At 43.2% G+C, this 26,640-nt stretch overlaps 1 protein-coding gene across 1 annotated transcript in view; it reads right to left on the bottom strand.

Annotated features, from left to right (window-relative positions):
- Window positions 1-26,640, bottom strand: part of PDGFRL (platelet derived growth factor receptor like) — a 154,044-nt gene that overhangs the window by 16,063 nt on the left and 111,341 nt on the right. The window contains exons 3-4 of the mRNA XM_075610087.1: window positions 11,259-11,410; window positions 1,446-1,739 (exon numbers count right to left, since the gene is read on the bottom strand). Of these exons, the coding sequence (XP_075466202.1) occupies window positions 1,446-1,739; window positions 11,259-11,410 (446 nt within the window). The remainder of the gene's footprint in view (window positions 1-1,445; window positions 1,740-11,258; window positions 11,411-26,640) is intronic.

Below are 26,640 nucleotides of genomic sequence, written 5' to 3'. Positions count from 1 at the left end.
ATTTTTCTACCTACACTATTTGTGTTACCACATTTGTGTGGGGTGCTACCTAGCACACATACTTGATATATATTTAAAGGTCTGTCACCACTAAGCATAAAAACATCTATCCCTGAATATTCAATGTCTTACATTTTCCTGTTTTGTAATTAATAGATTTCATTGTGAATTAATGCAATGTTTTTTTGTTTTTTTTTAGCTAAAGCAGATGTAAAATAATGTACCATGGTCGTCAAATGAATGATCAATACAGTTTTCCATTAATTGCAATTTTAATCTGATCCATTCAGCTTTAGTTTGACAAAAACGATATGTATGGTATTTTCATGGGCTTTCTTGTCGTACTGATTGCTGATGGCGTATCGGCAATCATGTTATAGATGGTCAAACTTTTACTCAACTTTAAAGCAAATAAAAGTGTCATTTCAGGGACTTTCAACTATATTTCAATTGTAATGTATCTTACTTATTGGGACGGGTCACAGGATTTTTAAGTTGTTCTTTTCCCTACACTTTTCAAATAATGATTTTCTAACAAGCAGCTAAAACAATGTATAATATAGTGTATGCTAAACATTCCAATGGAAATCTTAGAATTGATACTTGAGCAGATAGAGGGACTTTGTGTTCTTATCCTGAGCTTTACTCCATATGCATTATAAGTGTCTACTGTATGTAGCAAGGCAAATGTGGTGCAATTCTAGGGGGAAAGGTTGTTAAAAATAACAATTGTTTTCTTTTTTTTTTTTAACGGGACTTTCTCCTGGGAAATGTATTGTCCCAGAATTGTCTTGGAAAATAGACCCCCATGGTATAGTACATCAATGATCATTATCTTCCTAATGTTAGTGCCACTGGCCCTTTGTGGTAAAAATATAGATCATTTTCATCTTCACTAAATGGTATAATTCATAGAAGCATCCCCACAGTGACATTTTACCAGGACATGTGTGACATTGTGCTGTTTCGCCTCTGCATGGATCCTTGTAATCAGTGTGTATCAACTCCAGCCTAATCTTTGTCCACTTACCACCCGCCTCAAATATTTAAGTCCACAGTTTTTAGAACATTTGCCCATAATAATCTTTTGTCTGAAGGGGAAACTACGTTCAAAATGAGATTTCATTTTTTGGCTATAATAAATTGCCAACAGTAATAACAATGGCTCTGAGCTGCAAGCAGTACATAGTGTACAAAGATAAGAGGTATACTATTTAGCAATGAGTTTCCTGGAATAAGCATCACATTTTACAAAGGCTCCAGAACACCTAGGAGGGGCAGACTTTGTAATATTTTCTGAGGAGTGGTGCTATAAGGAGTGGTTACTGTTTTACTATACTAGTTCAACTTCCACTGGCATAAAATACCTCTAACACAAAGGTGACAGAAGAGAGATCTGTAGAATTGTTATACAATAGCGACTAAGCGGAAAGCTCTGGTTTTACCTTCCACGTAGAGTAGATGATACTTAATTGAAATCTGTGGCATTCCTCTGACTTCTGCTCGGCAATATACCACTCCAGTGTGGTTGGCCTTGGGCTGTAGGTAGACAAAGCCTTTTTTCACATCATAAATAATATCTGTGCCATCTGCCTTGATCTCCTCGGCTGGAAATTCCCTGTGGAGCGTTACTTTTGCTGATGGGTTGGTCACTCGACATGGAATGATTGTAGGTTTATCAGGGTGCAAGTAGACTATCTCAAAATAACCGGCAGAGGGAACAAATAACTCTCCTTTATCTACAACAGGAAAGGAAATAAACCTTTAGCAAAGCATGATGACAATAATTATTAGAGAAGAGATGGCACTTACAATTAATATTTACAAAATCCACCAAAAAGCCTTTTAATCCAATTATTTGTCTGTTGCACTACTACCTGACATTTGGGGAGATTACTTCTTTGGATGCTAATTTTTGCATGATGTCATTGTGTGATGTCATTGCATGTTGAGTAGAACAATGTAATGAAGGAGGTCGAGCAAAAAATTATAAAACATTTCCTCAAGTATAAACCAAAGTAAATTAAAATTGTGAGCTTGCAATAACTGGGTCACTTTGCACTTATCTAGTTAAAGTACTGTGAAGCACTTTATTTATTGTTTTAATTAAATTGACAAAGTGCAATCCCCTGCCTTAGACAAATATACAGTAATCCATGCTAAAAGCAAAGATTTTGTTTATTTTCTCTCTCTGAAAATTAGTTGGAGTGTTTGTCAGGCAAGTGTTTTTTTACCCTTAGCCCACCCAGTTCTTATCAGAGTCAATAAAGATAAAGGAAGAGAGAGAGAAGGGGGCTGTGGTTCATCAACAAGAGTTTTCACAGTGACATTACACAAATCAAGTGCCATCAAACCCCATTCCAAGTCTTAGCTCCTCGTGTAAATAAACTAACTTATAAATACATTTTTTTTAAATGTAGAAGTGTCAGGTTTTGTTGTCAATTAATCCCCCAGATTTAAGCCTTTAAACATGTCACTGCCATTTGAAACGACTTTGTTCCTAGGAGGGACTGTCACTTTAAATGTTGCGCCTGTATATGAGTCTGTTAGGCTGGCAAAATATGATTGTATAGCAAAAACGACCTATAGCGCACAGGAGAGAAGAAAACAAAACATAATGTAGTCTGTAAACACTAGATATATATTTCCTGCTATAAAGAATGCACTTACAAGATATCAATTCAAATTGGGCAAAAGTAGATGAAGAGGTTCATGTGTTGATGAAATGAATCCACGCGTCCAATCTTCTTATAAACTGGGGAACTATACTATGCTCCCAGGTTATATATGAAGAGCGGACCTTGGGGCAAACCTGGTCATGTACCAACACTACATAGATGATATCCTGTTCATCTGGAGGGGGGATTTAGAATCTCTAGATGCCTTTTTGATTTATCTTAGCCAAAACCCATTTCATTTAGTTTTCAATACTTTATACAGTAAAGAACAGGTTGAATTTCTGGATCTCGTTATCTACGTAGACCAGGGGAAGCTGGAAACAAAAACATTCAATAAAACAGTTGAACGGAACAATTTTATGCTAGCCAATAGTAATCATCATCCCAATTGGCTTAGTAATGTTCCCTATGGGCAATTTCGCCGTTTGCGACGAAATTGTTCAAATATGGACGTATTCGAAACACAAGCTGAAATTTAAAAAAATAAAATTAGAGATACAAACTATAACTCAGAGATCATTGACTATGCTTATGAGAAATCAAAAGCAGTAGTTCGATCAGATTTCATCAAATATAATAATACTGATAGAAATAATGGAACTAACCATAGTGAATTTGCCTTTTTCACTCAGTATAGCAGTCAATCAACAGAGGTTAAAAACATACTGACTAAACACTGGGAGATCCTGACTAAGGATCCAATATTACATACGCTTTTGCCTCAGAACCCTAAAATAATATTCACCAAGGCTAGAAATATCAAGAACCAAATAGCCCCTAGCCAGATTAAAAATGTGAATAATAATAATAATAATAATAATTGGTTAACTGCTACCAAAAGACCAATGGGTTTCTTCAAATGTATGACATGTAGCAGTTGTAAAAGCAATACTTTAACCAGTGGTTCAGTTAAAGAAGTTGTATCTCATCATACTGGTGAAAGGTATAAAATTCTAGATTTTATATCCTGTGATTCTACATTCGTGGTTTATCTTTTGATCTGTCCATGTAATCAATACTATGTATGGCAGACCAAGAGGAAATTCAAAACATGAATGTCAGAATACATTAGGAATATCAGGATTGGTTTGGACACACACAGTGTTTCAAACCACTTTAGATTATGTCACAATAAAGATCCAACCGGTATGAAGTTTTTTGGTATTGAAGTATCTAAATCACATTACTGAGGTGGGGATAGAGTTTTGTCGATCAATCGGCTAGAAACCACTTGGATTTTTAAGTTAAAAACTTTAGCACCAAAAGGATTGAATTTGGATATTGATTTAGTATCATTTTTATAGTTTTATTAGTGTGTTTATATAGGTTTAAAAGTATTCTAGGTTGCTTTTATTTGAGGAGATATATTTATATATTTATCTATTTCAATTCATTTCAGTTATTTAGGTTGTATCTCATTAATTAGGTTGTATTACTGTATGGACTATTATCTGCATGTGGTTTAATGTTTAATTATGTTTGTATACATCTACTTATGTTGTCTGTTCATGAGCTCTAATTTACAGATCCCCGTGATCAATGTGCATGAGATGCATGTTTGATAGTTATGTATATCAATTAGCTTAATCAAGTAAAGGGTATATATAGGGATAGGGCTAGCAGCTTTTACACATGCCCCTGACAAAGCCGATGGCGAAACTAGTAGGGTGGAGAGCAAGGTAAAGCCGTGAGAGGTCGAGTTGCGACTACTGAAGCTTTCCTGTAGCTTTCCTGCTACCTTCTGAGGAGATCTCGTGAGACGCGAGGAGAACAATCACGTGACCGGAAGAGTCAGTGTATGCGGAGACGCCGGCGGAAAGAGACGCGGGTCGCCTCCTCTAACAGCTGAGTGCCTGCCATCGGTATACGGACTATCTGTGGACTGTGATAGATAGTGTCAGAGCAAGATCTCAAAAAATCCAGTGCTCAAGAGTTCCTCACTAATCTGTGTTAGCAGGGGACAGGGGACAGGGGTCTGCTGTGTAATCACATGCAGTTACTCTCCAAGAGAGTCTGTACTCATGGCTTGTGGAGCAGGCTGAAAACAGAGAGAGTTATGTTGTGTGAAATCCTGTATGCCTTGAAGTGCCCCGCTCTGTATATCCTATCTGGCCACAGGTCTCGACTGGCCCGTCACGCCAGGCACTGGTGGTGTCGAGTAGAGGATATCCGTGTTGTCCTCACTTTTGGCTCCGGTCAGCGGTGGTCTCTCGGCACTCTGCGTCTCTGCTCCTGGGTAAACCCCTCATGGGACCTCCAGCCTCTCTCTCGTATCAGATTGACGTCATCTCTGGCCGGGTCCAGCAATAAAATATGCTGCAGTAGCTTGTAGTTGAAAAATTCAATCTCACACAAGTCCCCTGCTCTGCGTGCTCCCTGGTAAATACAATCCAGTATATGAAACACCCCAATAGGGGGAAAAAAACAGTGCACAGCTTCAGGCTTTTGATACTGTTGATCATGGTATCCTGCTCAACAAACTCCAGAGCTCTGGAATAGGGAAGCATGCTTTAAACTGGTTTCAGTCCTACATATCTGGTAGATCCCAACATGTGTCCATCTCTGGCGCTAACTCTAACCCCCTGGCTATCACCTGTGGCGTCCCGCAAGGCTCTGTTCTGGGGCCCCTACTCTTCTCAGTGTTCATCAATGATCTTCCCACAGCTTGTCACGAAGTCTCAATACACATGTATGCAGATAACACAATCCTATATGCACACAGCCATAGCCTCTCTGACCTTCAACACATACTTCAGTTTGACTTTTTCAGATTCGAAAACTGGATTTCCCAAAACAAACTGTTTTTAACACTGACAAGACTGTAACAATGGTGTTTGGGACCAAGACTAAATTTTTAAAGCTTCCAGCGATTGAGCTCCAGATTACAACCAACACTAACACCACCCTAACTCCTGTTACTAGTTTTAAATACCTGGGCATATGGTTTGACTCCCACTTAACATTCGGGATGCACATTAATACCCTGACAACCAAGACCTATGCCAAACTAGGGGTACTTTACAGGAACAAATCCCTAAGTCTCCTGGTCAGAAAACGTATCGCACAGCAGATGCTAATGCCAATTATTGACTATAAGACATAGTATATGGCTCGGCACCTCAAACCCACCTTAGCAAACTTAACACCCTCTACAACTCAATTTGTTGTTTTGTTCTCCAATGCAACTATAACACACATCACTGCGAAATGCTCAAAGAACTAGATTGGTCATCACTCGAGTCTAGGCGCAAAGTTCACCTTTCCTGTCTTGCCTTCAAATTCTTTAGGGGCAAGCTACCCAGCTACCTGAACAAGAACCTCACCCCTACCGCATGCAGCACCTATCACCTGAGATCAGACTCCAAAAGACTGTTCATGGTCCCAAGGCTCAACAAAGTATCCGGCCGTTCCTCCTTCTCTTACCGTGCACCCCAAAACTGGAACAACCTACCGGAGACTCTTACATCCACCACCAGTCTAAGATCTTTCAAATCTAAGGCTATCACACATTTTAATGGGGTCTGTAATTGTTTCATACGCCCATAATACAAATGATCTTTAACTGTGCATGCAATGTCTTGTATATAATGTATACCCTGCTCATTATGTAACTGTATTTGTAAACATGTATTATTTGTCTTAACTCTGTGCCCAGGACATACTTGAAAACGAGAGGTAACTCTCAATGTATTACTTCCTGGTAAAATATTTTATAAATAGTTATGGGATGAATATATCAAAAGGGTTTATTATATTAAAAACATGGACAAAAACATACTGATATTGTCACTCTAAGGCGTTTCACACGCAGGGTGCTTTTATCTGTGGACTGTGACACCGCGAGGAAAGGGCTCAGGACGTCCGTCCAGGAGGTGGCGAGAGTATCTCTTGCAGGAGAGAACCAGAGTTGGGCTTCCTCGTCACAGATATATCCTTGCTGTTTTTAGTATAATAAATTGTTTTTCACTTGAGAGCTCTCTCTCTCTCTTTCTCTTTCTCTTTCCTTATCCCTTCTCATCATATATAACCTGGGAGCATAGTATAGTTCACCAGTTTATAAGAAGATTGGATGCGTGGATTCATTTCATCAACACATGAACCTGAGGTCATCTACTTTTGCCCTATTTGATATCTTGTAAGTGCATTCTTTATAGCAGGAATGTATATCTAGTGTTTACAGATTACACTATGTTTTGTTTTCTTCTCTCCTGTGCACTATAGGTTGTTTTTGCTATCCAATTGTGACTTTTCTCTCTGGGTGAGAGTCTGGGCCAGCTGCAGGGAGAGTTTAGACAAAATCTTTATAGACGGTGGTACTGTATATGTGTATCCTTCAAATTTATTTGGTTTATATTGTGTAGCGTAGTTCTGTTTTTCTGTTACTCAAAATATGATTGTGATTGGATATACACTGTATACACTATTAGATGTGAATATTTAAGCATTTACAGGGATCAGTCTGCTCTACTTTTCTAGCACCACCATGACCATCCATTCTGATCACCTTGGAGAACCCTGGTTTCCAATAATAATAATAAAAATCAACAACCCTAATTATGGAACAACTTCCTCAGGGAGATCTGCTGTATTGATATTATTAGCAGGGTTAAACAATGGTCATGACTTTAATTCAGTTTAGGAAATGTGTGCTGTATTGTCTTTTCCTGCCTTTCTTCCCTAATTTCGTTGTTTTTATTTATTGTACATTGCATTGTGAGGTGCCAATAACAGGCTATTTCATATCAACTTCAAGAAATGGGCTGTCGTGGCATGGTCCTAATTGATCTCTTTATTAACACAGATACTGTAACGAGGGAGCTGAAACCCCCTGCTTCAAGCCTATTAAAAAAACATAGTGTAGCCTGGAGTGCTCTTTTAAAATGTAGAGACCTTCCCATATATTGCTGACCTGTCTTACAGTTGAGGGGAAAAAAATGACTAACTGCCACTGAAGTCAGCCGTACGCCTTTTCCGGAACAAATGCATCTGGCAGCAGCTAATCTGATCTCACCAATCATTATTTTACTAGGAGAGAGTATTATATAAAGTCTGATCTTGAAAAATGGCTTCTGAACAGTACAATGGTGCAGATTTCTTTGGAACTCGATTACAAACAACTTTCATATCTGCCTTATCCTGCTGGAACACTTCAGCTTTGGGAAGCAAGGAACAAATCTTATCAGACTGTTATGTCTGACGCACAGTTTTCCCTTAAGGTCTACAAATTAAAATAAAAAAAACGAGATACAAGTAACATTGTTAAGTTATGTAATTTGATTTTAATATTATTGGCATCAAATGATCAGTCATTGTATATTTTGTATACTAAAATGTTAACCTTTTAAAATACTTAAAAGATTATGAAAAAAACAACAATCACCTAGATTTCCCCCTTTAAACATGTTACTGCCGTTGGTAGAAGACTTTGGTTCCAGGAAGGACCTCCCCAGAGGCATTTACTTTTCTTACTCTTTGATCAGATCTTACTGCGGCTCATCAGAATGTAGGAAAGGTACAACTATAACGAGTTTCTGTATTACACCCACCGGGTTTGATATAAGCTGACATCGTGTTTTGTTTAGCACCCCTGATACAGCTCTGTTTTATCGTCATTTTACACAATTCTATATAAAACATTTCGTTAGTATTCCAACACCCATTCATGTTTGTAGTAACAAAGGAGGGAGTAGGTTACAAGCTTTTGAACCTCTCTTGGTAACCCAATGAAGGACCCGGAGAGGTTCGAAAGCTTGTATCATATCAACTACTGGTTGGTCCAATAAAGTATATCATACCACCTACTTCCTATGAGGCGTCGGCTCCGTTAGTACCTACACTGAAGCCATGATGTCCATCATGTTCCCTGGCAGTCCTTACTCACTTTTGCCCTCACACTGAGGCAGCAGGGGCCCACTTGGTTACTGGCATCCTACCTATAAAGAGGCAGGACTTTCTCCAGGATGTTGCCAAAGCATAGTTCCTGTTTGGCTCCTGTGTTCCTGTTGATCTTTACCCTGCCTTATTTCCAGCCTGTGACCCCAACCTTGCCTGCCTCGACCATTGCCTGTGACCCCGACCTTGCACCTCTGATGCATGCTTCGGCCCTTGCATGTGAACCTGCCTATTTTATTCTCAATTCAGGACTCTATCTCCTGGTTCAAGTCAGTGATCTATATCCTACCTCAGCCTTGCGAATCCTTTCCTGTTTAGAGATGAGCATCGTGACACTCCCTCTCCCTCATTTGTTACTAGATGGAAGAAAGGACCAACACGGCTACCCACCCTTCTTTGCCATTAATGTTTGCTGATGTATGATAATTACTTCCCTAGCTCTCTAATGCAATGCACATTATCCTTGCTTAATCAATGAAACCATTCAAAAATAAAGCTGTCACATTTTAATCTGGTCTGTAACTGTTATATACGCCTATAATAAATATTATTTTTAACTGTGCATGCAATGTCTTGTATATAAATGTACTGTATAATCCATTTGACTCATTGTAACTATGTATTTGTAACCATGTATTTGTCATTATAACTATGTGCCCAGGTCATACGTGAAAACAAGAGGTAACTCTCAATGTATTACTTCCTGGTAAAACATTTTTATAAATAAATACATTCCTGAGTAATATTTGTCATCAAATGGAGAAGTTTTCTCCTCCAAACACAACCCAGCTTTAACATCGAGAATAACCCACCAGAAGTGTGTTTGCATTCTTAACGTTTAATAAAGAATTATATGATAGAATACTCATTGCAACTATTATTCTCAGGAAGGTTAGTTTGAACTAAAATGCTTCTTTCTTTGAACATAATTAATACATTCTTCGAGATCAGATGATTCTCTCACAATTAGTATAATTTAGGTTGATTAATGCATATATTTTTAATGCTGTTTATTTATTACAGACTTCTTTTTACAATAGCAAGGAAAATTGGACAGCGTACAATAATATCTATTTTAATGTCCCGATTGTGTTTTTTTTTCTTTTTTACATCACAACAGGAGTAATAATAATTGTTTTCATTTAGTATATAGTGATTGCACAAGAGTAACCATCAATGAAATCCATGTGTTGTAATGTTATGCATATTTATGTGGATATTTTAGTAAACCAGCCTTGGGGAAGCACTACTAGAAAAAGTGGTAACTGAATTATATTTTAACTAAATGTCTTTATTATCCACAATGTGCGTTGCTTTGTAATGCAGTACTGTGCTGTTAAATTCAACAATCCCCTCCACTCCGTGTAGCAACCATTTTAATCCATTACTGGGACCCCATTTTTCAGGTTTTAGCATCATGAAGGAAATTAGCGCACACACAAAAAAAATAATCTTGTATATCATGATAAAATAGGAGAAAGAGAGGGGATTGGGTTAACAAGGGGCTCGGTGTATCAAAGAACATACTTAAGAATGTAATCGTTATTTTGTCACAACGTTCACTGATCTGCGACAAAGTGAGGGATTTATAAAGCGAGTAAGCGCTAAGGGCCGAGCTACGTTTGCATCTCCGTGCAGGTATATTTATTAAGAAATCTACAGCTTGCGCTGCTTTTCCTGAATATTTTCTATGTTTTTTTTCTCCGTCACCATAAAGGTGTTTTTTACCGCAGAATACTAGCGCAGACGTAAAAATACCTGTAATAAATATGTTGCGCGTCATATAAAAGAAAAAAAATTGCTGTTTTTGTCAACGCAAATACGTCTGCGCACTACTACGGGTCAACACATACCCCATGGTGCACTATATATAATTGTGGAGAGCGCTCGGTATAATTCTAAAATAGAATGTCTACTAAAAAAAAAATGCTCACAAACCTGGCAGTGAACTGGAGAAAGAGAGCATCTTGGTATAATTGTAAAGGAGGTCCCATGATGCAGTGCAGGCTGGCCTGTAATAGCCCTGCAGTGTGAACACTGTGCGCCTGCTTGCCGAGCATCAATACCTTCCCCTGGATGCTCAGCTTTCGGTTGGCTAATTGTGCTACTTTGTCAGAATACAGGACAGCATTTGCATATCAGACACATTGTTAAAGCACAGATTTAAAACATCCAACGGCTTACTAGTAACATCACACCGTTTTTAGAGTTGGTTCCAATGTCCACATTACACAGCATGATATACTGCTGAATATGAATGTGATGAGGACACAAGTGATTTTGCTCATCCCATCACCATCCCCTCCCACCCGTAAGTCATTAAGCAGTTGCTTTGTGCCTCTTGTACAGGGATGTCTTACTGGCAAATGGCCAAGTGCAAAGCCAGGTCCCTAACAGGAGACAGACATACAGTATCTAGAAAGCAGCAATACCTTTTAAATGTGTGTGTGTGTGAGGTCTGTGGGCAACTACTGAAAGGGGCTTTACTCAAATGTATATTCTACTGTCCTGTACTCTAAGCTTTATATTTTAAAACTGCTTTATTTTACCCTCGTGCGGTGTAACATGATAGGGAGATTGCATTGGAAACACAGAGGTAAATTGGTATGTAATTAAGAATTCGGCAATAAATCTGGCAATAAATCTGGCAATAAATCTCATTAGGTTGATTGAGCTGAAGTACATTACCCGTGAAAAAGATGTACGTAGAACCGGCCTTTGATTCATCCTTCTTGCAGCCGTGGCTGTCACAGATCTGGGACCAGCAAGTAAACTCCCCAGTGTCTGCTGCAGAGGCGTTCGTCAGGATCAGCTGCCCAAACCGATCGTGTTGTTTAATGCTAAGGAGAAAAAGCAGAATACATTGTTGACTCTCATAATAGTTTTTTGCCATCCAATTTCCATTCATATTCACTAGTTATTGACGTGTGGATTTCCATATATAATTTGCTTATAGATCTTGCTGCAGTTCGTCCTTAACAGGCTCAGTGTCTGGGGGCCTTGCGCTGATTGTGTTACATTCCAACAAATAAAACCCATTCACCTATAATGAAAGGAAGTGGGAACAGAAGAGATACAAGTGGAATATCATCATTATGCACCACTGGATTTAGTTCTGTCTTCACATGCTTGGTTTTATTTCCTATAGCTACCTTAAAAAGGACACACCATACAGTACGTATAGAATAATTCTCTTATTTATGTCAGCAGCAATTATGGATATGTAACAGAAAACTTAGTGGAATGAAGGGAATCAGACGCATCATTAGTGTTGGAAAAAGCACCAGTCACAGATTAAGAGAAGACTTTTCTAATTGGCAGTGTGTTCAGCATATGATCGTTGGTTCAGTACCATTGCTGTAGGCGTCCCCACTGCTGACTCACTAGCGCAAATTATACCAAGCACATAAATGTCACTACATGACCAGCTTGTTGTGAACATCATTTGAAACAGAAGTTCATGTGTAGGATTTCCCTTTGGCAAGTTAATATGATTCAGTATAAAGCAATTCTACGTAGGGATAAGCACACAACCCTCCAACACGCAGAAGAGAGACTTTAAATCTGGCAATAATTAGATTTGCAAGTCAAGCACCCCATTTCCTTCCCTTTAATCTTAATCCCTTCCCTACCAAGAAATAAAAAATCAGTACAATCGGGAAGGCGCCTCTCTGTTGGTTCAATATCTATATTATTGAAGGCCAGTTCAGCATGGCAGATATGAGTAGAGTCTATTACCAGACTCCACCGTTATATTTTTTCCACAAAGAACCTGCTGCAGAGATATAACCTGTATAGCATTCTTTGGTATCCGTGTACAAGGCAGCATGTTCATTTTAGACTAATGACAACCTTTTTCCTGCATGTGGACTAAAGCATTATATTGTGTTTAACCCATGGAATCCATTTGGTATGAATGTATTGGTGGACAGATTGCATAATAAGAACTGCAATGCTTGGTTTCATTTCTTCCAACATCATTATGTATTACTTGTGGAGAGGCTACCAGTAAAGCATTTGCTTTTACTGGGGAAACATCAACATTATAACGTACAAGAAATGGTAAATGGCCCAATTGATTAGAATGCATCTCTACTATTGCCTGGAAGGAGTCAGAAACCTCACTTAATGGTCACATCCAGGACTAGATCCCAAAAGTAACGCTTATTCCCTATTGCCTAATTAAAACAACATTTAAAGAAAACATCTAATTCAAGGCAACTTAAAAGAACGCTTATGTTCTGCTAAGTTTACTATATAGCAGTTCCACAGGGCCTGTTACATTTCCATCATGTAAATATGAGCTGGGGATAACTGTGCAGATCAGAACAACATATTCTGTTCCAATATAGGCTCATATAACTTCCGTCTTTAATTTCAAAACAGAGTGCAGTACCTTAAGGCCCATTCATTCGCCTGTTCAATCATTAAGGTCAATTCATTCCTTTGTTTGTTTGATACCTTAAGTAAGGCCCATTCATTCAAATTAGTAAATTGTAAGATGCCTTAAGATCTAGCACTGTTTAGTAAATATTTCCTTAGGTGTCGGAGAAACAGACTTTTACTGATGCGCACTTTATAAAGCTTCAAATAGACTTGGAATAAATGTAAATATATACATTTTATAAGTATGGCACACAAATCCCACAAGTATTTCATGAAAATGTGCATCAGCAGCATATGTACAGTCTAAAACATGAAGGCTTAATGCAAGTTAACACCAACAATTCTCCTCACTTTTAAAGCTTTACACTCTTCTGCTCCTCCTTACATCTCAGTCCTAATTTCTTGCTATACACCATCCCGGCTCTTGCGTTCTGCTCAAGGATGTCTTCTCTCTACACAGGAGCGTAGCTATATCCCAGGCAGCCCGGGCAAAGCCCAGGGGCCCACGCTCTCCCCCCCCCCCCCTGTAGAGACAGGTGAGGGGAGATGGTATGCGCCAGTGGGCACCAGCAAACAGAAGCCGGTAGAGGAATCAGCAAGGCAGGGGTGGAGCACCTTCTAGCAGTCTGACCCGGAAGTATTTCTAACTTCCGGTGTCTGCTGCCACAGCTCCGCTGCCTGCTGCTCCTCTGATCATCTCCTCCCTCCAAAGGTAGGCATGGAGTGAGAGCTGAGGGGGGAGATAGAGAGCTGAGGGAAAGAGAGAAAGCTGAGGGGCAAGAGAGAGAGCTGAGGGGGAGAGAGCTGAGGGGGAGAGAGAGAGCTGGTGAGGGAGCTGATGAGGATGAGGGGGGACAGCTGGTGAGGCAGAGCTGATGATGAGGAGGGGAGAGCTGGTGAGGAAGCTGATGAGGATGAGGGGGGAGAGCTGGTGAGGCAGAGCTGATGATGAGGGGAGAGCTGGTGAGGGGGAGCTGATGATTAGAGAGAGGATGAGGAGGGAGAATTTTTTTTTACAGTCGCTATTAATGGACCCTGAAATAGTTTTTGCCCGGGGGCCCACCCATGTCTAACTACGCCACTGTCTCTACCCATTTTATATCTAAAGCCCTCTCCCGCCTTAAACCTTTCTCACTGACTGCCCCACACCTTGGGAATGCCCTCCCCTCAATATCCAACTAACACCCTCTCTATCCAGCTTTAAGACCCACCTGAAAACACACCTGTTTAAGAAAGCATATGAGTAGCTCCATGGCTGATACTTTACACCTCATACACAAACCTTGGCCCCTTGCAGAAGCACTTAAAAAAATTCCCATCTACTGTCTTTGAACGTTTTTCCTACCAACCAATTAGATTGTAAGCTCTTTGGAGCAGGGGCTACTTTTCCTAAGTATCACTTTTATGTCTGAAGCACTTGTTCCCATTATTATTATTATTTGTATTATTTGTTATGTATATGATTGTCACGTGTATTACTACTGGGAGCGCTATGTGCATTAATGGCGCTATATAAATAAAGACATACATAAAGTAAAAAACACTTTCTAGACCACGGGTAGTCAACTCCAGTCCTCAAGAGCTACCAACAGGTCAGGTTTTCAGGACTTCCCTGCTTCAGCACAGGTAGCTCAATCAGTTGCTCAGTCTACGATTGAGCCACCTGTGTTGAAGCAGGGGATATACTGAGAACCTGACCTGTTGGTGGCTCTTGAAGTCTGAATTGGTTACCCCTGTTCTATACCATTAGATTTTGCCAATCATATAGTATGTTCATATTCAGATCTGTTTATAACCTCCCTGGAAAGACATGAACTAAAAGATAGTCCAAGAAGACTAACTAAAATGATGCCTTTTTGGAATTAAAAAAAAAAACGATCAGAAAAAGTCTAAAGAACTTTAACATGTACATTTAAAAGACGTACAAAGTAGGATCTGACATATTTTCAAATACCCCAAGGATAAGTCTGGGGGTTAGCAGATTTTTTGCTTACAGTTCACCAGGATATGACTCAAAGCCCTTTAATCTATTTCAGGAATTATAGCACGGTAAAGATATGTTTCTATTTATCTTTATTATATCTAGGTCAGTCTGAAATAATCATTGCTATCTGTCTGAGAGATCCTGTGTCGTTTTGCTTCCTCTGAATGTTTTTTTTCCTGAATTTTGCTCTAACAATGTTTAAAATGTAACCCATAGTATTTCCCCACACTTCTCTATAATGTGACAGTGAGTTGTGCTTCATTCAGTACTGACAGTTTTCTTGGCATACATTTTTTTTTGTAAACGCTATTTTTATTACCTAGACCCAAGGTGGCGAATTGGCCATGAAAGTGTGGCGAATTTGAGTTTGTCAGCTCCCACAGTAAAATAAACTTTTTCCTGATGGTAAGTGCTGGTTTCCGCTTTCTGAATGAGTCAACGAAGTGAACCAGCCTATTTTGATCTGGTTCAATACTGATTGGCCGGCAAAGCCGGCCAATTCAGTTAAACAGCAATTCTACTTGTTGCCAAGTAGAACAAAGAAAAACCAGTCAAACAAATATATAAGGGAATCAACAAGTGCACTGTAAAAAGTGCACTTAAAAAAGAAGGGTTAACTCAGAAGAACCCATGATGGGGGATACCGAGCAGAGCACCCCGCCTAACGCCCACTGGGAGGCAAACTCCGAAACCGTACCAGTGGACTCAGCGTACGTGAACTCTGCCCGAATACGGGAGTGCACCAGCGCCCGGAACACTGCCACGATGTTCGTTGGGACCCCCCTCTCCAAACGCTGCTTCCTGGTCTTGTAAATGGCTACCTTAGCCACTGCCAGGAGCAGGTTGACTAGGAGATCCCTAGGCTTATTGTCTCGGGACACTGGGCACCCAAAAATAAAATGATGAGGAGAGAAGTTTAACCAGAACTGCAGGAGAAGGCTCCTCAAGAAGGACAAGAGGGGCTGCAGTCTGGCGCAACTCAAATAAATGTGAAATACGGACTCCCGCTCGCCACAGAAAGGACAGGCGGCGGGGGAGTCCGTGAAGTGTGCCAAATACTCTCCTGTGCTCAGTGCACCGTGGAGGACCCTCCAACTCAAATCCCCGGTGGGACGGGGAACCAAAGCTGAATAGAGCTCTCTCCACCGGGGTCTCTCGCCCTCGTTCCCAAAAAATACCCGCCTCCAGATGGTATCTGGGCGGGTGACAAGGGCGAGGTAGTGCACTATATGGAGCACCAGAGAATACAGGACTTTCCTCGGCATGCCGCGAAAACATGCCGGGGACATATCCCCCAACCTGCTGAGGTTTGGGGAGATAGGAGCCCGAGGGGGTTGCCTTGGTTTGGGTTCTACGCAAAGATCCGGAGAGCTGAAGTTGATAGGTTGACAAGGCTCTCCGGTCTGCAAAACCCCCTCGATGAAGGTGCGTGAGTCGGGGTGGATGGCATCTTTAATCTCCTGGATCAAACGACGAGGGACGCGGGCAGTAAGCAGACCCATACGGGGAGCGAGCTCCTCTGCTCCTACCCAGTCTCGCCGCTCATAGTCCAGGAGATCTCCGACTCTGGTCACCTGCGCCAGGATTAGCCAACATCCAACATCCGAGGCCCCACTGCCGGATTATACAGCAGGGGATCGGCGAGGAAATCAACCCCCACCGCCTGTTCCTTCCTGGTCGCGGAGACCAGTTTCCAGGCCTTTAATAAGTCCCGGTAGTATGCCGGCAGCTCCGAGAGATTTCTTCCTAAACCCTCGGGTCTGATGATAAACAGTTGCCGGTCATACCTCATACTGCGCAGCTGGCGAAAGAAACTGGTCGCCAGCTGGCACCACTGCGGAGATGGATCCGCGAATAGGTATCTCTGCCGGTATTGGAGGCGGAACGTGTGTAACTGGGAGCGGACACACACCACTCCCTGTCCACCCTCCTCCAAAGGAAGGCACGCAACCCCCACAGAGACCCAATGCTTCCCCATCCAGAGAAAATCCATCAATCTCCTCTGGATCTTATTGATAAATTTGGGGGGCGGACCCATGCCTATCAGCCGGTGCCAAAGCTGACTGGCCACCAGCTGGTTGATCACCAGGGTTCTTCCCCTAAGGGAAAAGGGAGACCAAAAAGCGCACCAGCACAACGGAGCAGGAAGAAACCAGAACAAAAAAATGATTAAAAGGGCACTTTAATGTGGCAAAAGACCCATCCAATGCATTTCGAACGTCGCAGCGTTCTTTTTCAAGGATAAAACACAATGTGATAACATCCATTATATACCCTCTTACCTGTGGGCCATTTCGCGCCAAAAATCAGAACCTGATGACGTCATAACAGAGCGACTCAGTGCCGATCTAAGGGCAAAAGGAAGTACCAAAGGCAGTGTGGCCATTTTGGATGTGGGCAAACATAGGAACACAATAACAAAGCTTTATTGACCATTCCAGCAGAACAAAATACATTGCTGCTAACTGGACAAGCATATTTAAACGAAATAAAGCTATATTAAACTAAACTAATGCTTAATAAAGGGTACTATTATATCAAGGAAAAACATGAACAAGGTGGATAAAAAACTAGCTGTGTTGCAACTAAGTTATATACAAAAAAAAGTTAAAAATAAAAACCTCTAGACATGATTAAAAAAAATGTGCAAGAAAAGTAAATTTAAAGACATATTACACATACATACTGCATAACACAGATTGTGTACCTAAATCATAGGAACCAGGGAAATACAACCATTATAAAATATGAAGTATTATCCACAAGATACATCAAAGAACAATTTAAGCTTACATATTAGCATAATATTTGCATGATAAGGCATAGGTTCAAAGGTTATAATGACAAGAATATAATGTCCAATATAATGACAATTGTCTTATTTAATCTGTATTACCAACTAATTACACCATAATACGTCTATCACAAAAATGTTTACAAAAAATGTGTTAGTTGCCAGTCAATGTTCAAGCCCATAGGGAAGCGCGTTTGGAGAGTGAAGATCCAATACGCCTCCCTACGGTCCAGAAGGTTGATATGATCACCTCCTCTAGATTTAGAAATAACTGATTCAATCCCCAAAAAGGAAAAATTATTAATTCCTCCCTGACCACATTCAGTGAAATGTTTTGAGACTGGATGATTAGTGTCTCTCAATTTTATGAGCCTTAAATGCTCTAACATCCTGACCTTAAGGGCTCTAGTCGTCCTCCCCACATACCTCTTGCCACAACCACATGTTATTAGATAAATCACAAATTGACTTTTACAATTTATAAAACTGTTAATCTTAAATTCCTTATTTGGTAATATATTCACACCATGTGGCGGTGGCAAGGCAAACTGGAAAAAACTTTTGGCAGGCTTCATGTGTTTACATGCACTACAAGAGCCACATTTGAAGGAACCCCTAGTGATAAAAGTTTTTTTGAGACCAGAAGATTTGAGTTCACTTGGTGAAACATGAGATCCAATTGTTCTTGCTCTACGATATACAAAAGTAGGAACAGAATCCACATATTTTTTAAGGACAGGGTCCATGGATAAGACATTCCAATGTTTTGAAATTATAGAGTTTACTTTTCCACTTTGTTTACTAAATTGTGAAATAAAAAGAGGACATTTGTTTTTTAATTCTGTCAGTCCATGTGAGTCCTGTTTAATACCAATTGTCTTAACATTGTTAGCAAGGCGAGAATCTCCAATTGGATGTGTGGGCAACAATGATGCTCTCTCTGTATATAATGCATTTTCAAATGCAATTGCTAAATGTGATTTGGGGTATCCCCTTTCCAAAAATCTCCTTGTAAGCTCCTCAGACTGAGAAAGGAAACCACTCATAGTGGAACAATTCCTTCTCAGTCTGAGGAACTGTCCCCTTGGTATGGCCTTTATGACATGGGATGGGTGGCAGCTGTCCGCCCTAAGAAAGGTGTTCCTGGCATTTTGCTTCCTATAAACATCCGTTTGGATTTTTTTGTCTATGTCTACAAATAATTGTAGATCCAGAAATTCAATGTGATGGAAATGAAAATTTAATGTAAATCTTAGATTATAAAGATTATTATTAAGATAAGATACAAAAGTGTGAAGTGTAGTGACATCCCCCCTCCAAATAATAATTAGGTCGTCCACAAATCTTTTATAAAAAACAATATTGTGACGAAATAAATTAGTGCTCGAATAAATAAAAAGTGCTTCCCACCATCCCATAAATAAGTTCGCAAAAGAAGGAGCAAAACTTGTACCCATAGCAGTGCCAATAAGTTGCAAATAAAACTTACCATTAAATGTGAAAAAGTTGTGCGTGAGTAAAAAGTGTATAGCGTCCAAAATAAAAGCCGATTGAAAAATTGATATTTCTGGTATCTCAATAAATTGGCGGACCGCTGCCAAACCATGGTCATGTTGTATAACAGAATACAGAGAGGTAACATCAAGTGTTACCCACAGGTAATCATTACCCCATTTAACATTTTTGATCTGATCAAGAAGATCACCAGAGTCCCGTATAAATGAGGGCAATTTCCTAACAAATGGCTGAAGAAAACCATTAACATATCTTGACAGACCATCTCCCAAAGATCCAATACTAGAGACAATGGGACGACCTGGAGGGTCGACCAATGTCTTGTGGATCTTTGGGAGATGGTGGAAGATAGGAATAATGGGATGAGATGGAATAATGAATTTAACCTCGTCCTTCGACAGAACTTCCATAATAACACCTGAGTCAACCAGTTCTACAAGGAACTCCAAGAATTGCGGTGTGGGGTCGGCGGATAGTACACGATAGGACCGGCCATCATCCAGTTGGCGTAATGCCTCCCTGATGTAACCGTCTCTGCCCTGCACCACCACCGCACCCCCCTTGTCCGCACTCTTAATGACCAATGCAGAATTATTTTTCAAAGATTTTAAAGCTAAACGTTCACTTTGATTCAAATTGTCATGATCTATATTGGATAGGGAAAATCCCTGAGCTAGAAGACGAAGGTCTCTTATAACCAGATTTTCAAACATAGTCAGAAATTGACCCTTGACATGAGTGGGGTAGAACACAGAACTCCTTTTTAGGCCTGAATTCCATTCAGAAAATGTAGGAATATTAACATCATCAACCGTCTGTTCAGATAAAAGATCATTCATATCTTGCAGGGTACAAAAATCATTAAATGTATGTAAAGCAATAGATACCGGAGGAACAGAGTCGGATGAGGGGACATCACTCTCGGTAGCGTGTGATGGCCCCCCATCTGAATCCTCATCTCCGGTCGACCTAGTAACATTTGGAATAAAATTGTCAAAAAACTTTTTCAAGGATAATTTCCGAACAAACTTATACACATCAATAGTGGTTTCGAACAAATTAAAGTTCATTGAAGGTGAAAATTTTAGGCCTTTATCCAGTAGTGACAACTCTGTAGGAGAGAGAGCAGTTCCTGAAATATTTATAACATTAGATATATCATTCAAAACTTCTTCCTTTTGGAGGCGGACCTGTAGCCCCCTCCTCCTCCCCCCCCCTCCTCCCTCTTCTGATTCTCTTGTGTCCTTTTGAAATAAAGGGAAAGATTTTGGTTGTTGCTGTTGCTGTCTCTGTTGATTAACATTTTGATAAGAAAAAGCATCCTGGGACCTAGGTGGTTGACCCCAAAATTAAAGACATATTACACATACATACTGCATAACACAGATTGTGTACCTAAATCATAGGAACCAGGGAAATACAACCATTATAAAATATGAAGTATTATCCACAAGATACATCAAAGAACAATTTAAGCTTACATATTAGCATAATATTTGCATGATAAGGCATAGGTTCAAAGGTTATAATGACAAGAATATAATGTCCAATATAATGACAATTGTCTTATTTAATCTGTATTACCAACTAATTACACCATAATACGTCTATCACAAAAATGTTTACAAAAAATGTGTTAGTTGCCAGTCAATCCACCCGAGAGGCAGCTCCAAGTGCAGTACTTGCGAAAATCTGCTAAATGGGAGTCTAACAACCCACAGAAGAGGGAGCCCACGAGGGGAGACAGCCCGGAAAGACGCCGTCCACCGCCGGAGACACACAGTCCCAGAGAGAGGTGAACTACACTAAGTCACATCGGAGGAGGCGGGTGAGCCTGAAGCTAACAAACTCTTCTCTCCTTGATCACAATGATTGTGATACATGCTTAAATTACTTGTTTTTATTGTAAGTGTTCATTTTTTAACCCTATAAAGTCGAGTTTTTATATTGTACTGGTCTGCACTATGGTATCATTTCTTTTACATATACACTGTTGCTGAGCTGAGAATTGGAGACTCCATCACTGAGTGGAGAACAACATTCCTAGCAGAGACCATTGTGTGTCAAAACCCCTTGATTTTAACTTACATCTTGTAAATAGGCATCACATATGAGCCAAAACAAGACATAGAATTTTACACTAATTTAAAAACTGTCTACACTTAGATTGTTTTTTGTCTTTTTGTTCTATTTCCCTCCATGCTCCCCCTGGATTACAACGAGAGTGACGATTTGTGGGACTAGTGAAACCAGTCCCCACCAGCCGGGTTTGAGCAGGGGGTTTGAACTTTTTAATATTATTTGCATGTTATTTGAGCACATCAATATTGTTGATTAATCAATTGATTTTGTTAATAATTCACTATATAGCTTAAGTGTACACTAATAGAGTTAGCGCCGTTTCTTTCACCTTCACATAGCTCGTTCTTCAAGTTCACTGAAGTTTTCTGGGGCTGGGTCCCCTGCAGCAGACAGGTAGACTCCCAGATATTTGAGAGTATCGCTCCCCCATGAGATATTACGAAACGTGGGGGGCAAAGAGTCCACCTGTAGGGGACCCACCAAAATGCCGGAGCACTTGGACCAGTTGATCCGAGCAGAAGAGGCCGTGGTGTAGACCTGTTGGCACTTGTGCCCGCTCCAGATCATCTAGGTCCTGGGCCACGAGGAGCATGTCATCGGCATAAGCCGACAGGACTACCCGCATGCTGGGCTCCCGCAGCACCAGCCCGGTGAGCCTCCTCCTCAGTAGGCAGAGGCAGGGCTCGATGGCCAGCGCGTATAGTTGCCCAGACAGGGGACACCCCTGACGTACTCCCCGACCAAACACAAAAGGTGCCGTCAGGGACCAATTAATTTTTACCAGACACTCTGCAGAGGCGTACAGCATCCAGAGAAAGCCCACAAATTGTGGGCCAAAGCCAAACTCCCGCAGGGTCTGCATGAGGTAACGGTGATCCACCCTGTCAAACGCCTTCTCCTGATCTAGGGACAGGAGGGCGATTGACAGACCAGTCCTCTGCGCGTGGTGTAGCAGGTCCCGGACCAGAAAAATGTTGTCATGAATGCTCCGGCCCGGGACAGTATAGGACTGGTCGGGGTGAATCACCTCTGCCAGCACGGACTTGAGCCTCAGTGAGAGCGCTTTGGCTACGATCTTATAATCCGTGCTGAGCAGTGAGACCGGTCGCCAGTTAGAGATCTGGCGGAGATCCCCCTTCTTCGGCAGCAGAGACAGTATTGCCCGCCGACATGAAAGGGGCATCTCACCAGTCTCCAGGGCTTCGGTCAGGACCTCGGTGAAATCAGGTCCCAGCATCTCCCCAAAAAAACGGAAGAACTCCACAGTCAGCCCGTCTAGCCCCGGCGCATTTCCGTGGGACATGAGATTAAGAGCTTCAGAGAGCACGGCCAGAGTCAAAGGTAACTCAAGCCGCTCTCTTCCACCCTCGCTGACCGTGGGAAGCCCCTCCCATAAGACCCTGCACGCATCCGACTGGATGGACTCCGGAGAGAAAAGATCTACATAAAACCTCCGGGTTCTGTCCCGGATGCTCTCCGGGTCAGTCAGAGGGGTACCGTCCTCTGCTAGCAAGCAGGTGATATGTTTACGGTTTCCCCTCTTTTTCTCCAGCGCGTAGAAGAGGCGCGACCCGCGACCCTCTTCCCCAAGGAAGTGGATGCGGGATCGCACATACACCCCCCGAGCTCTCCGATCTTCCAAGTCCCGGAGAGTGCACTTCCTCTCCACGTACGCTCACTGCAGGAATTGGTCTCCTGCCACAGACAGCCGCCTCTCGAGATCGAGCACCTCTTCCCTAAGGGTCTCGATCTCAGCATCGCACCGCCTGCTGGCACCTTTAGTGTGCTCTTGACAAACGAGGCGCAGATGAACCTTGCCCACGTCCCACCACTGCTCTAACGTGGCAAAGTCTGACCTGCAACCTCTCCAGGCCATCCAAAAGTCTCGGACAGACGTCGCAAACCCCTTCTCCTCCAACAACGTATTGTTGAAATGCCAATAGGCGGCCGAGGGCGCTGCTGGTATTAGCGCCACCGTCACGGACACACAATTGTGGTCCGAAAACGGCACTAGCCTAATGGTACTGGACTGAGCTCGCGACAGGCTGTGGCTGGATATGTACAGCCTATCGATCCGGGACCAGGATATCCGTCCACCTCTAAACACTCTAACATAGGTGAACTCAGTGGATACCCCGGGATGTTGTTCTTGCCAGACGTCTACCAAGGAGTAGCGGGTGATGACCTCCCGCAAGGCCGACGCAGAACCCGGGTGTGGCTCCGGACCATTCCGGTTCCTCTGAGCCTCGAGGGTGCAGTTAAAATCACCCCCGAGCACCACGTGTTCGTCCGCGTCGACTGTCTCCAGGTATTCGGTTAATCTGACGAAGAACTGCCTTCTCAGGGGTCCGGTGGCAGGAGCATATACGTTCAAGAAATTAAACGTGTAGTCCGCATGCCGGACCCTGAGATGCAACAGGCGACCTGGAACAACAGCTTTGGCAAGCAGTAGCTCTGGTTGAAAGGACTCAGAGAACAGGGTCACCACCCCACAAGATGTCGAAGTGAGGTGGCTGAAAAAGACTTTGCCTCGCCACTCCAGATGCCAGCTGGCTTCAGCCTCTGGAGTGGTATGGGTTTCCTGCAGGAAACTCACAGAATACTCTCCCTTTTTTAAAAAGGAGAGTACCTGGAACCTGCGAAACCCGTCCTTACAGCCATTTACGTTTAGCGTACCGATGCTCAAAGCCATTGGTAATCAAGAGTCTTGCTTCCCATAGGCGCTCAGGGTACTATACCCCGAGAAGCCCTTACGTGCTCTCGCAACACTTTGTTAAACTTTAGGACCCGAACATGTTCGATAGTCCCGGAAAGTTTGGCCTTGTGGTTAGCCTTGATATATACTCTGAGAGAGTGGAGAATGACCGAAGCATCCTTCCACCTCTCAAGGGCCAACTGCACCTTCGTATGTCCGTGTCTACAGAGGGTAGCATCCAGGAAACTATCTAGCTCCCGGGCAGGGATAACGGGGATCGAGGAGTCCACCAACTCCATGGTGCCAGAGGACTCCCCACTGAGCCCCAACTCCCCAGGCTCCTCTTGGCTGGAGAATTCAAGACCCCCGTCCTTCTCTGCGGGGGCCTCTCTCAGCCCTAGATTGGATCCCCTCCTCGGTGTTTCCACGAGTGGGTCCACTGTGCTCTCCACCTCCATCCCCAAGTCAGGATGTTCAGGGGCAGCTGGTGGCGACATGGCAGAGGCAGTGGTCTCCCGAGAGTCCTCAGGGGCCACAGTGGCACACAGTGCCCTACTAGTTTCCTCAAGCGCCATACAGATGAATGGCATGCCACGGGTGTTCGCATCACCCGCAGGAGGGCACTCACCAACTGCGGGAGGGCCCCCACCATCCGCGGGAGGGCCCCCACCATCCGCGGGAGGGCTCTCACCATCCGCGGGAGTGCCCTCACCATCTGCGGGAGGGCCCTCACCATCCGCGGTTGGGCACTCACCAACCGTGGAAGGGCACTCACTAGCAAGGACCTCAAAGGGAGGGTCTATCCCAGCATTCACTCCCAATAAAGTGCCTGCCCAAAACTCCGCACTAAGAGGGTTCAGGTCAGACAACTCCCAGATGTAATCGGAAGTGCTCACCAAAACACCCTCCAAACCCCCACCCACGGGGGTCAGCCCTAACCCATCTCCTTCCTCTGGTGACGCAAACCGGGGCCTTTTATCCCTATGTGCATCACCCGAAGGTGGTACAACCAGAAGGGGATCCCGGTCGACCCCCAGGTCCCCGAAGACAGGTATCTTTTTTGTGTCCGGTGGGGTAAATTCACCGAAACACAAGTCTCCGGGGGATGCTCTCCAACCCAGAGGGGCATTGGGAGGCTCCCAAACGTCTATCTCTAGGGGTAAGGCCTCATGCTGTTGAGCACTTTGGCCTTCCATCCCAGAGACGTCGGGTACCTCCTCTTGCATTCCCTCCAGATCTTCGAGGGGGGGGGGCTGTTCATTTATGGGATCCGTCTCACACTGATTAATCTCAACCAGTGGGCCGGATGGAGCCACCTCGTGCGGAAACGATGTTGCGTTCCCTTTTGGAGACACCAGCGGGTGAACGTAATCCGTTTCACCCTTCTCGACCTCCTCAAACGCCCTCTTGTTTTTATTTTTAAATTTGCTCTTCCTGGGGATTGATTCCCCAGGAGAGGGTGCCGCTGCCTCCCCAGCAGGAGCTTCCTCCTGCTCCCCCGCACCCTGTACGGTGCTTAAAATGGGGGTAAGCTGTTCTTGGGGGGGGGACAGCGACAACAGAGGGTGACTGTTGTGGGGTGGCTTTTACATTCTCTCTCTGATCTTTAGGGAGAGGTGCAGATGTCACCGCCCGAGATGGGGCAGCGACATCTTCTGCGGTCCCAGGGGGGACCTGGGCCCTCGAGGGCTTTACCTTCTCCCTCTGTTCTTTTGGGAGAGGTGTAGATGTCACCGCCCGAGATGGGGCAGCGACATCTCCTACGGTCCCAGGGGGGACCAGGGCTCTCGAGGGCCCTGCTGTGGTAGGCACAGCGGTACCGGGTGTCTTGGCAGAGGGAGGGGCGGGTGCGGGAGCTGAGGTGGGTTTCCTGTTCCCTTTGGGGCAACTCCTACGAGTGTGCCCCAGCTCCTTGCACAGATAACACCTAACCCCCTCCGTGCCATAGAAAAAAGTATATTGAATGCCCTCGTAAGGCACCCTAAAGGAACCCTCCACAGATTCTGTGCTCCCCGGCAGCAGCAGTTGTACCTGCCGCCTAAATGAGAGCACATGCCTCAGCGCCCTATCCCTGCAGCCCAAAGGCAATTTTGTTATAGGAAACTTAATGTCTCCCAGGGTTTGCAGGTGCGGCCGCAAGAGGCTGTCTGGGATGAAGGGGGGCACATTTGAAAGAATGACCTTTGTGCCTAACCCCTCCATGGGTTCTATAGGGATGTAGATCCCCCCTACATTGATGCCTTTCTGCACCAGGGTGTGGGTGGCAGCCAGCGTACGGAGGAAGAAAATGCCCCTCCCATACATCTTGCTGGCCGCCACCACAGCAGAGGGACCCACAACGTCTGCCACAGCCCTTACATAGATCTCCATGTTAAGGCCAGGTGACATTGGGCATCTCACCCCAAGCTTCCTGCTCACACCGGGCGTGGCCCCAGCATTGTTGTTGCTGGGGTCGACGCCTGCAGCTGTTATCTGCGCCCATGTTTGAACTGGGGCCACAGGGGCCACGCTGCTAACAGGTGCTGGGGGAGGCGTGGCCAGGGCACTGGAAGGACCAGGCCTAGGGCTGTGACTAAGAGTGTTGCTCCTAGGGGCCACAGTTTTTGGTGTCCTG

Source organism: Ascaphus truei, chromosome 1, assembly GCF_040206685.1.
Source record: "Ascaphus truei isolate aAscTru1 chromosome 1, aAscTru1.hap1, whole genome shotgun sequence".
In the NCBI taxonomy this organism is placed as follows: Eukaryota; Metazoa; Chordata; class Amphibia; order Anura; family Ascaphidae; genus Ascaphus; species Ascaphus truei.
The sequence above is the reverse complement of the archived record's forward strand: the minus strand, read 5'-3'. Positions and strand labels throughout refer to the sequence as shown.